Consider the following 13,750-nt stretch of genomic DNA (forward strand, 5'->3'; position numbering starts at 1 on the left):
CTGGCCGTGTATTTTTGTACAAATCCTCTCTGCCAAGAGGAGGTAAAGGGTTCCAGTTGCTTCAGACAAGCTGTTTTCACCATGGCATTCTTAGCTGTTTCCAACCTGGCAGGTGACAGAGTTGAATCTCTTTGTGCCAGTTGTACAGGGCACATTTTCAATCAGCCTGTGTCCTCTGGCTAGGTCTGCATGGCCAGTTGGGTTGTAGGCACTGGATTTGCAGATGCAGTCTAGTTGTAGTTAGAGGTTGTAGAAATTCTACCTCTGAAGAAAGACAGCATTTTGGGGGCAATTAGGGCTTCTCTAGGCATTTATATGATTTGCAGTAGCATCTAACATCAGAGATATTGTGCCCTCATGTACCCGATGAGATGAGTGCACGATAAATCAGCAACTGTTCAGAAGAATGAGGGATGTTGCACTTAAGAGAAGTGATATTTCATCAGGTTTGTCCTGCTGCAAAAGTCCAAAGGAGCAGAGAAAGCTAAAGAAATAAAAAAGTCATGTGGCATTCATCCATCTGAACTTTCTTATAATCCATATGCTTGTACTCTTAAGTGTTGATATATGTCTGAATGGATACGGAGGTACAGAAAATCTTTCTGTAGCTCGCAGATGTGATGCAGCAATCAGAAAAGCAAGGAAAAAACCTGCCCTTGCAACATCTCACAGAGTATTATTCTGCTGTTTTTTCTTAAACAGAAATCTTGTGTTCATTTGTGCTACACATTATTGTGACCATGTTTGATATGATCCTGTATATGTGATGAACTTTGACATCTGATTTCTATCTGGACATAGAGAAAACTCTGTGTGAAATGGAAGTATAATTCTTCTATTAGATAGGTTTTAGGAGAGCACTGTGTTTCTATAAAAATGCCACCTCTCACGTAGGGGTAATGAACAATAGTAAATTAGTGTGAAACAAAGTGAGATTTCTGGAGGTAGAAATGGGTGTTGTAGAGGGAAGACATTATGCACTGAGCGATGGAAGGCATTTTTTCCTTTCACAGTGGCTTATTTCTTACCATTTGTAGGCTGCAGTTGGTTTTTTTTTTTTAAAAAAAAGCAATATGGAAATGCATAGCTGAATTCTGCTATAAAGTACCTCTGAGCAAAGATTATTAAAAATGACAGGCACATTTTTGTGTATTTGATAATGTCAAAACCAGAAGTAATGCAGCACATTGGTGTTATGAGATACCAGAATCTCTTTTCTGCCAAAATCTGTAATATCTAATGTAAGAATATAATTTTGGGCTAGTTTGCAAGTGTAATTACATTGTGAAACAATAAGGCACCTAAAACTTCCTTGACTTTAAAAGCGTGGTTTAATCCAGCATTGTTCAAGACAGCACTAGCAAAGGTGTGCATTTAAATTTTGTCTTAAATGCTTTGCCAAATTAAGCCTTTAAAAATTAACTGCTCTGCATCAATTAGTATTTGCTGCATCACATTCGTAATGGTACGCTGAGATTGATGACTTTTCAGTTGGAAAGGTTTCCTTAAAACATGTGACCTTCTCAAGTATGGCCTGTGATTTTTTGGGCATGTTTGGAAAGGGGAGAATCAAACCAGAAGAGAACTCAGGAGTGGGTTTGAGGCAGTACTTCCCAGTCTGCCATGACTTCCTCCTGCCCCAGCCATGTGCCTTCAGCAAAGGCACTTTCTATTGTTTGCTGGTCCAGTTTTTCTCTCTTCAGACTCATTTGTGGCTGGCATCTGGAGCTGACATCACACAGCCATGCGTGGTGGAGCTCTCTGCGACATTAGACTGTGACTGCCACCCTCAATCCTTCCTGTGAACATCCTGGCCATTGACACAGGACCCCATTTGTATCCCTATCCCCTTGCCAGGTTCCTTTCTTCTCCATTTTGTTTCATCTTTGGGACTGAGGCCATTTTCTGCTCATAGCATGTGGAAGCTGAGCCAATCTTACAGGAGATCAAGATGATTCTTTGGGCAGTGCCTTCAAAGTTTACTGGCAGGCTGAAGCTACGTTTGAAAATTAGTTTGGATTAGCATAGGGTAAAAGACTTAAAATGCACCGTCTGTTTTTAAATAACTCCATGCATGGACATGATCTCTATGATTTTGTGAATGAATGCACATGGGGTGGCTGTATGAGCTGTATGAGGTGTATGGGTAAATTCAGGAAACAACTCTGTACATGTACGTGTGTGAGAAGGTGTGCACAAGTAGAAATTCTTAGTTTACACCTACATATTTGCAGTAATTTGTAGACAAGCATAAAATTCTCTGACATTAGCCTTGAATTATGATTAGCATTGACTAGAGCATACATATTTATTTTCAATTTTTTTTTTTTTTCCAGCTCTTCTTTATGCAACTATTTTTGGAAACGTCACCACCATTTTCCAGCAAATGTATGCCAACACGAACCGGTACCATGAGATGCTGAACAATGTGAGGGATTTCCTAAAATTATATCAAGTCCCAAAAGGCCTTAGTGAAAGAGTCATGGATTATATTGTCTCAACCTGGTCCATGTCTAAAGGAATTGACACAGAAAAGGTATGAGTACCCGAGGTAACAGTTTAGATAGCAAGAGTTTGTGTTCAGTGTGTGCTTTCTTAGAGAGTGGACTGTATAGCAGCATAAAATTTACTAACAAATTCTTAACTGCACACTACACCTTTATTATGTTTGTGTTTGGAACAAAAACTGCTTGTTTTAAAAATGGACTGTTTTGCTGCTTTGAAAGTATGTGTTTATTTGTCATTGTGGTAAATGTTTTCTGCTGTCCAGTCTTAGTTTGTCTAAGTACTAAATTATTTTAATGTACTTAACTATTGAAATCAATGGGAGATTGGTCTTCAAATTAGCCTGAAAACATAATTTGGTGTCTAAACTACACTGGTATTATCCTGAGAAGTATTGGCATCTGTGCCAATGAGATGAGTTTGATTGGCTTGGACCTTTTGCTGATGCCCAGGATGTCGGTGTATCCACCAGCATAATTAGTATAGGATTTAATGGCAGTAGACATTGATCTCCCTGAGCTCAAATCTCTGGACTGGCACTTCAGGCCTTTGGTAGGGAGGTACAGAGAGTGTGATACCATTGGCATCCATGCCAGGGTGGAAGTCCTACAGGACTTTAGCCCTCAGAAAGGACTGGTCATTTAGGTTTCTTCAAAAGCTGATTAAAGAAGGTCATCTTTGGAGAGGGATTGATCATTTGCCAGGACTGACTTCATGACTTGTCCTCAAGACCTCTCTTTTTCCATTGGATGTGCAGTGAGTCTGTCCAGCTTTGGCTATTTCAGAGAGCTGAAGTCAGATGAGGGAAGAGTTCCACCTGCAATCCCTTGAGTGTAAGGCAACATAAAACAGTTTTAGGTACAGATTTTTGTTCAGTGAGGATCAGCAGTGCTCCTGTGGCTCCTGTGGACCTGGTACACATCATCTTAAATTAGGTATTCAAGCTCCAGTATCCATGATTTTCCTCCTAACAACTTAAAAGCCAAGGGTCTGAAGGAGGGTGAGGAAAAGCCATGACAGATTAATATCTTGAACTGTGCTTGCAGAGCTTTACAGTTCTTTCTTCAGTTGAATCTCTGGTGCAGTATGGGAGGGTGATGCAGATTGTTCAGGTATGCCAGGATGAGGTCTCTGCACCGAAAAATTTAGTCTTACACCATGCTGATGCAACAGCAGTTCTCTTATTTATCATCTGCTGTGAAATTCAGTTTACCACCACAAATACAACTACTTTAAGTAGCAAAAATTTTTATTTCTTATTTTTATTTTTATTTTCTTATTCTTAAATTTTTATTTTGTTATTCTTATGCTTCAGTATTCCACATTCTTTAATACGTTAACTTCTTATACACTAATACCCTAACTTCCTAATCCTGATTCACATGTGTTAAAAGTGAGCTTTTATATTCTAAACCACTGTAAATGCATTCAGTCCTATTGTATAAACTTCAAACTACATGAAAATTCAACTTTCATTTGCATTTATCTCCTTGCAGTTAAGCCAGAGTTCTGTGTTACTCCACTACAGTTTCATTAGATTTTAATGATGCTTTGCAGTTAATTAGGAGAACTTATGCTTTAATTACTGAAATTTCCTACCACAGTTTCCGCATGTCCGGTTTTACAGATTATAAAAATGCAGTTAGAGCCATAATCTCCAACTCATGGCAAGCATTGTTCTCTGGTCTGGAAGATGGAGTGGCTGCTTAGCTAGATAATTAATTTACCTGTAAAATCTGTGACTTAGGTTTTTAACAATTTTCCTTTGGTGAAGACTTGCCTAAACGTAGGCCTGGATCCAAACCCAATTTAGAACAGTGGAAGGATTTCAGGGACCTCTGCATCTGGACATCAGTAGCTGCAGCTAATCAAGCTTCCCAGAAAAGCCCATGTTACAGAAGAATAGAGACAAGAAATGTAAGAACTTGAGCACTGGGTTGGATATTTTGGTGTTTTGTGTCCCTTACAGCCTGCAAGTCTGCAAAAGCAACAGCTCCAGTGGCCTGTAGTGCCTGCACAGAGCATCCCAGGGTCTGTATGAGGGCAAGGATCAGGCAGTTTGCTTTCTGCTGCAAAAACCTTGTCTTTAGCAAAAGCTTGGAAAGCTGTTTCATAGCCAGTCTTTCTACATTCATCTCCACTCAGGAAGGTGTTATGATGTACTTCACCCAAACAAATGAGAAAAAGTTGTAAATTCCATCTGAAAAATCATAGAAACAGTGGTACAGTCCTCGAGACTGGTCATCTAGGGTGGATGGTTTCTCTTGCCTTAGGTCCTTCATTAATCCTTCAAGCCTTGCTGTAAGACTCTCTGCGCTTAAATTGCATCCATCTGCACCAAACCTAGAGCAGCAAGGGGATGGGGGCATAGAGACCCCCAAGGTACTCAGTGTCAGCTCAGATTTATTATTGTGGATACAGAGGGGCTAATGGGATGCTCTGCACCTGCAGCTGAGCTGCTGAGTCCAGACAGTGCTCCAGTTTGGAAGAGGGGATTATTGTTCCAGGTCTTGGATTGCTTCTCTGCACTGCTTTGTTTGACAGCCTGGACCTGACCTTGGAGGTTTCTACCAGTTCTGTTTTCAAAGCTCCAGTAATGACATTCTGAGCAGTCTGTTGTGAGGATATATTTGCATCATGATTTCCCATTTTCCTTAATTTTTATGAACTTTTCATTAAGCTTCTTATTATCCTGCAAAACACATGTACTCATGACACAGGATAATTATTGAGGAATTTCAGCTTTTCATTTCCATCAGAGAGATCAGACAATTTCCATCATCCAGGGATGTTTTTCAACCTAGTATACGCTATTACATCCTAAATTGTTCCAAATATATCTCCACTGTCACACTGGAATGTGTTTTGCAACATCATTTGCCCCAAATTTGTAATACATTTCACTCAGTCACTCAGTATGTTGAAATGCCTTTGTTTTGAAACCTAAATTTAAAGAACAAGAAGGAAGAATGAGGTTTTTTTATGAGTGTTCCAGTAGGTTTCTATGGTATTGAATGATCTTAGCATTGATGGAGCAACAGTAAACACATGTGTTTCTTTGATAACTAAAGATTTTAAATTAATATGCTTGAAATCAAAATGTAAGTTAAAAACTTGATTGAAATTACTACTGCTTAACATGTGTTGATTTGTTGCCTCAGATACTTATCCCTGAATGACACGTTCAGTGTGTAGTCCCAACAAAGATCTTGGCTAAAACTGATAAGGATGGGTGCTTACATGAGAATTGAAGGCAAAGTGGAAGTTAGAGTGGAGGAGGTTAAGTGAGGATCTAGTCCTTGCTGCCTGTGTAGCAAGATGTCCTAAAGAGAATTTAAAGCCTCTGTGTGTTTTCCTGGTATGGGGAAGAGGACTTGGTCTCCCACACTGCATTGACGGTGCTTTAAGCTCAGAATTTTGGCTTCCCTGATCTCCTTGGGAATAGCTCATCTTCACATCCCATCTTCAGACCATATTGCTTCAGCCTGTCTCTGTGTGCTCACAAACAAGGAATTAACAATGACACTAAAAGCATTAGCATATTTATTATTATTACCTAAGGGGAAGCAAGTGGCCTCTGATCCATAATCTTAAATCACTTAAACATGAGAGCCCTCCTCTGACAGCTGGGATGAGATATGTAATACATGGACATTTATTTCCTGGTGTAACAGTGGCTAAAACAAGATGGGATTTATTTTTTAATTTTTTTATGTTTAGTGATACAGATTTCAGGGTTACTCATCTAATAACAAGCAGGGTTAAAAACATGAGAAACTGAAAAGTCTTTATATATTAAACAGTATCTCTCATCCATCAGAACCTGGGGGTTTTTTTTTGTGAGAGGTAAAATGAGGCAGTACTTCATGTGTATATTACCATTTTTAAGTAGATTAAAAAAATCTTTGCAGTAATAATTTGATATATGAAACACACAGAATTCAAATCTCTTAGTTTTTATTAAAATATCCAGGCAGCAAATGAGAAATTTATAGATATTAGCTCTTCTGTAAGAAATAGGTCATTATCCAAGAAAGCAGAACAACCATTAACTAACATGCAGATGTCTCAAGGTCTTATCTAATGATAACACTCTGAAATGTCTGTAAAAACCCAAAGATTTTCCATCTTGACCTCTGTGCTGTTGTATGGCTTACAGTTTGCTCAGAAAGCAATTAAATAAATGTCTATCATGTTTTAACAGTAGTTTCCTTCAGAAAAGTCAAAGGTTGAATGAGAAAAAAAGGCATTTTATTTAATTTTATTTATTTAATTTATTCAACCTGAACATCAATGGCAATTGGGATAATGAAAGCCAATTCCACATTGCACTGACTGAAATGGAAATCACAGGAACATAACACTGTATTAGAATTACTCACTGCTGGTCCACTAAGCTTTCATAAAGGAGATGGGTTTATGGTAAATAGACACAGGTTGTAACTTCATTAAACATTAATCTACATGAGGACAGTGCAGCTTATCCATGTTTGCTGCTAACAAGAGCTTCAAGAGCTGTAGAAATAATTAGTGATACCCTGAGACAACAAAGAGGAATCAGGCTGCCATTCCTGCCATGTCCCATCACATTGAGGTGTCCATAAGTGCTGGCTGGATTTCCTGGTGGATGACCAGGAGTAGAAGGCTGCCAAGCTTCATGGCCGGAGAGAACTTCTACAAAACTAGCTGTGACAGCTGCACACAATTCCCTGCTGGAAAGAGCAGGTAAAAATCATTTGGACAAGTATTTTTGTTCCGTTGTAGAGGCTGTAGAGGCTATTGGTTGTTCCTTGCAGATTGGGACGAGGTGAACAAGTGTCCCTCGCCTCACAGAGCTGAGCTAGGAACAGGTACAGTTGGAATCCAGGGGTCTCTGGAGAGCAGGATGCAGGAGAGATGCTCAAGGTCTCACTGTGCTTCCCATGGGTCCCTGAGTGGGGCCTGTGCACCCGTGCGGCTTTCTGTTTCCCCTTTATGGATTGTTTGCCTCCTGTATGCACTCTGCAGGGCCAGCGAAGATTATCCACAATTATCTCTGCCCCTTGGATGTAATATCTTGGGATTGAGACAGAATAAGAGGTGAACTTGTCATGCTTGAGGAGATGCCACGACTATGGAGCAGCTCACAAGCTTAATTCCTGGGGGAATAAGTCCCTGAGTGGATGGGCCAGGCAATTTCCTGAGCACTGCCACTAAAGGGATGGAGCAGACAAAGGGGCTGTCAGTTCCAGACCACATCTCAGGGAAAATCTCCACATCTGTTTTCATCCTTCATTTCCTTGAGTGTCTTTACATAATGGTGCATGTTAGAAGATAAAGCCACCTCCAGAAGAAAATAAAATAAAATAGTGCACAAAATAAAATAGTGCACAGAACTATTCCATTCTTCCAAGAATGACCTTAGAGCCGGAAGCTGTTGTGACTTGAGAAATTCTTTGATGTATGACATATTCTTTCTGATGTTTCTTTTTCTTCTTTTATCTAAAAAGCTGGTTTTTCATGATAAGATTTCCCTGTAGTGTGCTATCCTGTGCCCCATTAGAAGGCCATGCAATAATTTTGCTTGCTGTAGATATTACAGCAAAACTGAAAAGAATAAAACCTTTAAATACGCAACCTTTAGGCAACGTAGGATCTACTACTTTGGGTCATCCGTGGATGTTCTTAGTGTGCATTTTTCAGTGCATCAGACAAGCCAGTGACCCCTGTGCTAGTGAACCACTTGATTCCTTAAAAGACATGGTGATGCCTCTCATCTTGCCCTGATTTTCAAACCCTTGGCCAGATTCTCTCCGTGTTGACAAAACTGAATTTAATTGACTCTACAGCCAATTTCTAGGGATTTTTTTAGTGTCTCTAACAGGTCACTTGGTTACAAAACAAGTTGATTTTGTTACTATACCACTAAAACTATCCATTTTAATCTCTGGTTCAGTTCATGTATTATTAATAAGAAAACAAGCCAAACTCAACTTAGGTGTGATTTTCAAATCTCGATTTCTGAGCATGTAAATCCAAATGACCTTGGATCTTACTGCAGTTAAAACAGAGCACACCATTGCTGCTGACGTTCAGTTCTTAGTGCCAAGATACTCTGTGATGTATTAAAGACTATCCTAATGCATGCAGGGTTAATTACTGCACAGCTCCATGCATCATCTTTGAGATCCTTACAAAATTATCTGATTATTACAGAAAAATGCTGTGATTTGCCAATCAGCTGCTTTCTTACCTTCGTCTCTTTGGCCTCCATCCAGTGCCGATTGTAACACTTTTAGCCAGGCCTGAAAAGGAGTTCCACACTCAAATGAGCCAAATCTTCCTAAAAATCTGAGTAACTTCATCAGGTGCCTAGTGAGTGTTGTGGATTTTTCGGAAAGAGCTGACCTTGATTCTGACTGCTGAATATGTCTGAAAACCCAGAGGGGCCTTTTTCCACAAAATAAAAAGAGCTGTGCATGGCTTCAAATGGGTTTGAGGTTGGAGGAGTTTATTTTATTTATTTTCAAAGCTGGCATTTTTAGTATCTCTGATATTTGTTACAGTTACTCATTTAGGAAATGGTCCTAGTTACTACACCACAGAATGTCTAAGCTCTTGGCTTGGTTATCAGTCAATATGTTCCCTACCTACAACCCCCAAAAAGTGGGAATTCTGTGTGCTGAAAGAGGATTGATAGCTAATGTTCATGATTCACTAGCCTCTGCCCTTTTTGTTGACAAGTCTTAACAGATTCTGTAATACCTGCTAAGCCATCATGTAGTGTTTTCCAGCTGGGGAAGATTTTTTTAACAAATACTTAAACCTGTAAACCCATTCTAAAAGATATTGTTTGGATGTGCTCTTAATCTGTGCAGTTTTTGTTTTTATTCATTTGCTTTTGTTTGAATTTTTTATAATCTCTGCTCCCCGTAGAGCTCTTTGAGTGGTTCAGGAGGCTTATCATGCATGAACTGCCTGCACATGCTGAGGAAATGGATGAGAGACTTAAAAAATCAGATGGAACCTCCTGGGGAGTTTAATTCCCCACCCCTACAGATCTCATGCTGAAAGGACTGTGAGATGTTTTGTGCCAGTTCCCTGTGGGTCTTCCAGAGCAGGTTCCAGCCTTTCCCAGTCTCTAGCAGCAACCACAAGCCATTCTCTCACTGTCGCCTTTTCCATATGAGATGATCTAGAGATGGTGGTGGTGTTGACTCTTTGTTTTGGGTGTTGTTGTGTTGGGGTCTGTACCAGCTGGGTGCCAGGTGGTGATGGCAGAGCTCAGCAATTGCCTTATGCTGACTTAGAGGAGGTTTAGTTTTCTGTGCAGAGAGGGAAAGGGATAAACGTTATTCTGTGCTTTCCTTTCTCCTCCCTCAGCTTTGTAGTGGCTCGGGTCTTTGTGGATACCTGTGTGCTGTTCAGGGAGCTTTGCACCTTTCCTGCTAAAATCAGTTTATACAGCCAGCAAAGATTCTCCTCTGGGTAGAATTCAGCTTTCTCCTCTCATTTTGCACTGACGTGTAGCAGGTTCTGTTCTTTCCTGCTGCCTGGATGCATAGGGGAGAGCTGGCTGCAAAGTCTGTGGCTGCAGATTTATTACAGAGCAACTTCTGCAGCAGCACAAGCACCTGGTCTGGGCAGACTGCCCCCTCCAAGTGCTCCAAACCCCTCACCTGGCAAAGCATTGCCATCAGCAACCTGAATATCCTGCCTGCCTTACCAACTGCGGGTTTCACTGCGAAAGGCCATGGAATCTCCAAGGAAATCTCCTCATTAAGAAATTTGTCTTGGTGGTTTTTGCTGTGCTGCTGAAAGAACACACAGGGTAGAACCAACGTCCCAGGTGAGCTTTGGTTCTGTTACCAGGATGTGTTGGAGGCATTTCCTTAACAGTGGAAAAATTGACTGAGCTTTGCAGGATGTCCTCTCCCTTCACCTGAATTTCTTTTTACACCCATGTGTGTGCATTTTTACACAATATGGACTCAGGGACAGCCATGGTGCCACTAGTTTGTATCTCTTTAGTTGCATGCTGCCTTAAAAATGCTGAGATCTCAGAGAGAGGAATTCACACTAAGAATGTCCCAAGTCTTGTATTATAAATAAGGGGTCATTTTCAGGTGAATTCATCTAAATTTGAAGTCCTCATTTGAAGAGCATGCAGTAATCACATACCTGAATGTTGCAATTGTCTATCTTTGCTCTCTTATTTCCCCATGTAGATCTACATTTATCTTTAGCAGTCAACAATGCCTTGCCAAATCTTCTAATATTAAATGTTTGTTTTAGTTGTCATCTGTTTCATTCCCTGTTCTTAATGTCTACATAGCAGGCAAGAAAACTCAAATGAAGCATATTGTTCCTGGCTAACTCTTGGATCATTACTCATTTACTGCTGTCCTAGTTGATAACTGGTATCTCCATATATCTCTGTACAGTGATTTGTCATTAGGAGAATCACTTTATCGTGGCATCAGAAAATTCCTGAATTATGCTTTCCAAGACTGGCTTTTTTCTGTGCAATGGATTTTTTTTCTGTCTGTTCGTATTACAGTGTGTAATGATAGATATGCTGCTCTTTTTATAGATATGTGTCTATACAAAGAGTAATTCTTTGAGTGTTGGCTTTTAATACTCTGTATCTAAGTCTGTCTTTGTGAGGAAATAGTATGCTGCTTTGCATCCAAGTGGCTTTTACTTGAGGGACGCAACTGTTTTACATTCCAAACAAACAAGGGCTCCTGGAACATCTCGGAATCTTATAGGAACAACCCCTGCAACAGTTTACCCGATTTTTCCTGCAGTTTGGAAGCTCAAAAGCTAAAGTTTGGTAATCAGTCACGTATGAGCACAGACACTTTTCTTAAGAGCAATGTTCGAGAATTCCTAGCTCGTGGCCTTGTTAAGTCAAAAGCACTTAAATTTCTGAAAGTATTAAAAGGACATAAAAAACTTATAACCATGATTCAGGCCCAAGAGTAGATAAAAATGTTAAAAATCATCAATCATAGTAGAAAAGAAAGCAGAAATTTTCATTAAGTTGCTCTTGAGATGAAGAAAGATGGCATGTTTCTGTTGTATTGTAATAAAGACAAACTTTCTGTTTGATCCAGAAGTGAGGCCGAGGTGAAACAATCACTCTGGAAAGTAATCTTTGTTTTTTGCTGAGGAACTAAGGTGTGCCCACATTTCTAATGGTAAATGGAATGACTCAGGTAAATAGAAGTTTGTAAAATTGACATTTGCCCCTACTAAATTATGGAAATGTGATACAGAATATGGTCTACAGTGACTCAGACAAGATATTATTATTTATGCAAATGATGGCTTGTAGAGAATATGTCTTGTCAAATGTGTTTATTACTAATTTTTATGATAAAACATAATTATGCAGGGGATTTTAGTGTGTACTATACAACATTTTGTTACAGAAAAATATCATTAACCCAAATTGACTTACTCTGTGTTAACTAAAACAAAAACTAATTATCTGGTAGCTCTGAGAAGTTGGTTGCAAGTGAAGAAACCTCATGCAGGGGGAAGTTTCCAAAAGAGCTGGGCTTCGTAGAGTAAGGCAGAAAATGCATCATCTATCACTCTTGTTTTTTCCAGATTGAGAGGTGACCTGATCATATTCTATGAACATCTACATGTGGACGAGATTTCTGATTATGGCATGTCTTTTATCTCAGCAAGATGATAGATTCAGGCTGTTGGCTGAAAATTAAAAAAAAAATCAGTTCAGAAACAACATCCAAGCTGTCCATTGGAACAAATACCCTGTATCATTTGAAAACATTAAGTCAAGGCCTTGTAGGCTATAATTTTACCAGGAATTCTGGGATTGATGTGAACATTTGTAGTGGAAGAGGTTAGTGCAGATGGTTGCAGTAGCCGCTTCTCACCTCAGACTGTCACGGTACAGAGAATGGGAGAATGACTTCTACTTCATCTTTCTGTATTCATTATGTCTTTGATCCCAAAGGAGCTTTGATCTATTTAAATAAAAAAAAGAGGACTAAATATTATTATTTAAATAGGAGTTATTTATTCTTTTCACATTCTATGTTTTAGGAGCTTTGGTAATGCTTTGCAGTAACTTGTTTTATACCTCTCCTGCATTAAACAGAAATTAAAATCATAGCTTGAGTTCATTAACACGACCATTTGCCTCAAAGCTTAGTCAAGGTTACCAGTCTCCTTCTGCTATTATTCCATGATAGTCAACTCACTGACCCAGTGTCCCTGTCTCCTGCACTGTCTGCAGAGCAAGCTGCCAGATAAATTCCATACCATGAGAAATTAATCAGTACTATTGATCTGCAGTCTTCTTGATATGAGACTTCCTGAGTGCTCTTAGTCTCGTGCTCTTTTCTATCATTTATCCTAGAAACACATTAAAAGGTTTTCTGTGTTTCTCAGTGCAATTAGCTACTGTGCATCTTTTGGGCTATAAGGATGTTAGTGTGTTTAGGAGGGTGTGCAAATATTAAACACCCAGTTTACAGACCCAACAAGACCCACAGGTGTTCACTTTCTTTCTTCAGGTGTATTTGTGTTACTGTTTCAATAGGGAAAGCTATTTAAGGTAAGAAACTAGTTGAAGATCTTACTTAATTGATCTACAGTGAAGATGTCTTCATGTTCACAGGACATTTTATCACTCACCTCTACTTTATATTTCATGAGGTGTTATTATACTTCCTTTTTCCTCCAATCTCTTTAGATTTTCTAGTCTGTATGCCCTCCTGGGCAGGTAATTCCTTATTTGTCTCACTGAAACTGAGCCCTGGGTGTGCTTGGACACGTGTTGGTAAGTGGTCACCTACAGCAAGACTTCTGAAAGCTGGGTTTTCTGAGTCTGAACAAAACGTGGTGTTTTTCTGTTGTGGATGGTCTGTCTTTGCATGTCCTCGAGCTCCTTCAGCTCTGTGTGTCCGATCTGTGCTCCTGCAAGGGATTGAGCATAGCAGCAGGCAGATCATCTGGGCGCCAGGTCTGGAGGGATGCCCACAGACAGGACAGAGCATTTCCACCTGCAGCTCTGGAAAATGAGTGTGAAAGCTGTTAGGAGTGAGCACACTGTAACAGAACAGTCCTGCCTTCCACATCACACTTTCAGGTGAAGTGAAAGCAGTAGATAGGTAGGAAAAGACTACCCCAAATCAATGTAAAACTCCCACCAGAAGCTTTCTGAAATAACTGGAGGGATGGATGGATGGATGGATGGATGGATGGATGGATGGATGGATGGATGGAT

The 13,750-nt window shown here is 39.8% G+C and overlaps 1 protein-coding gene across 1 annotated transcript in view; it reads left to right on the forward strand.

The window, feature by feature from the left end:
* KCNH5 (potassium voltage-gated channel subfamily H member 5) overlaps positions 1–13,750 on the forward strand; it is a 144,821-nt gene that overhangs the window by 84,286 nt on the left and 46,785 nt on the right. Inside the window, exon 7 of the mRNA XM_042047621.1 lies at positions 2,337–2,536. Within this exon, the coding sequence (XP_041903555.1) occupies positions 2,337–2,536 (200 nt within the window). The remainder of the gene's footprint in view (positions 1–2,336; positions 2,537–13,750) is intronic.

This window comes from Corvus kubaryi, unplaced genomic scaffold (genome assembly GCF_017639235.1).
Source record: "Corvus kubaryi isolate FWS band 111438036 unplaced genomic scaffold, C.kubaryi_AGA036_p1.0 66, whole genome shotgun sequence".
NCBI lineage: Eukaryota > Metazoa > Chordata > Aves > Passeriformes > Corvidae > Corvus > Corvus kubaryi.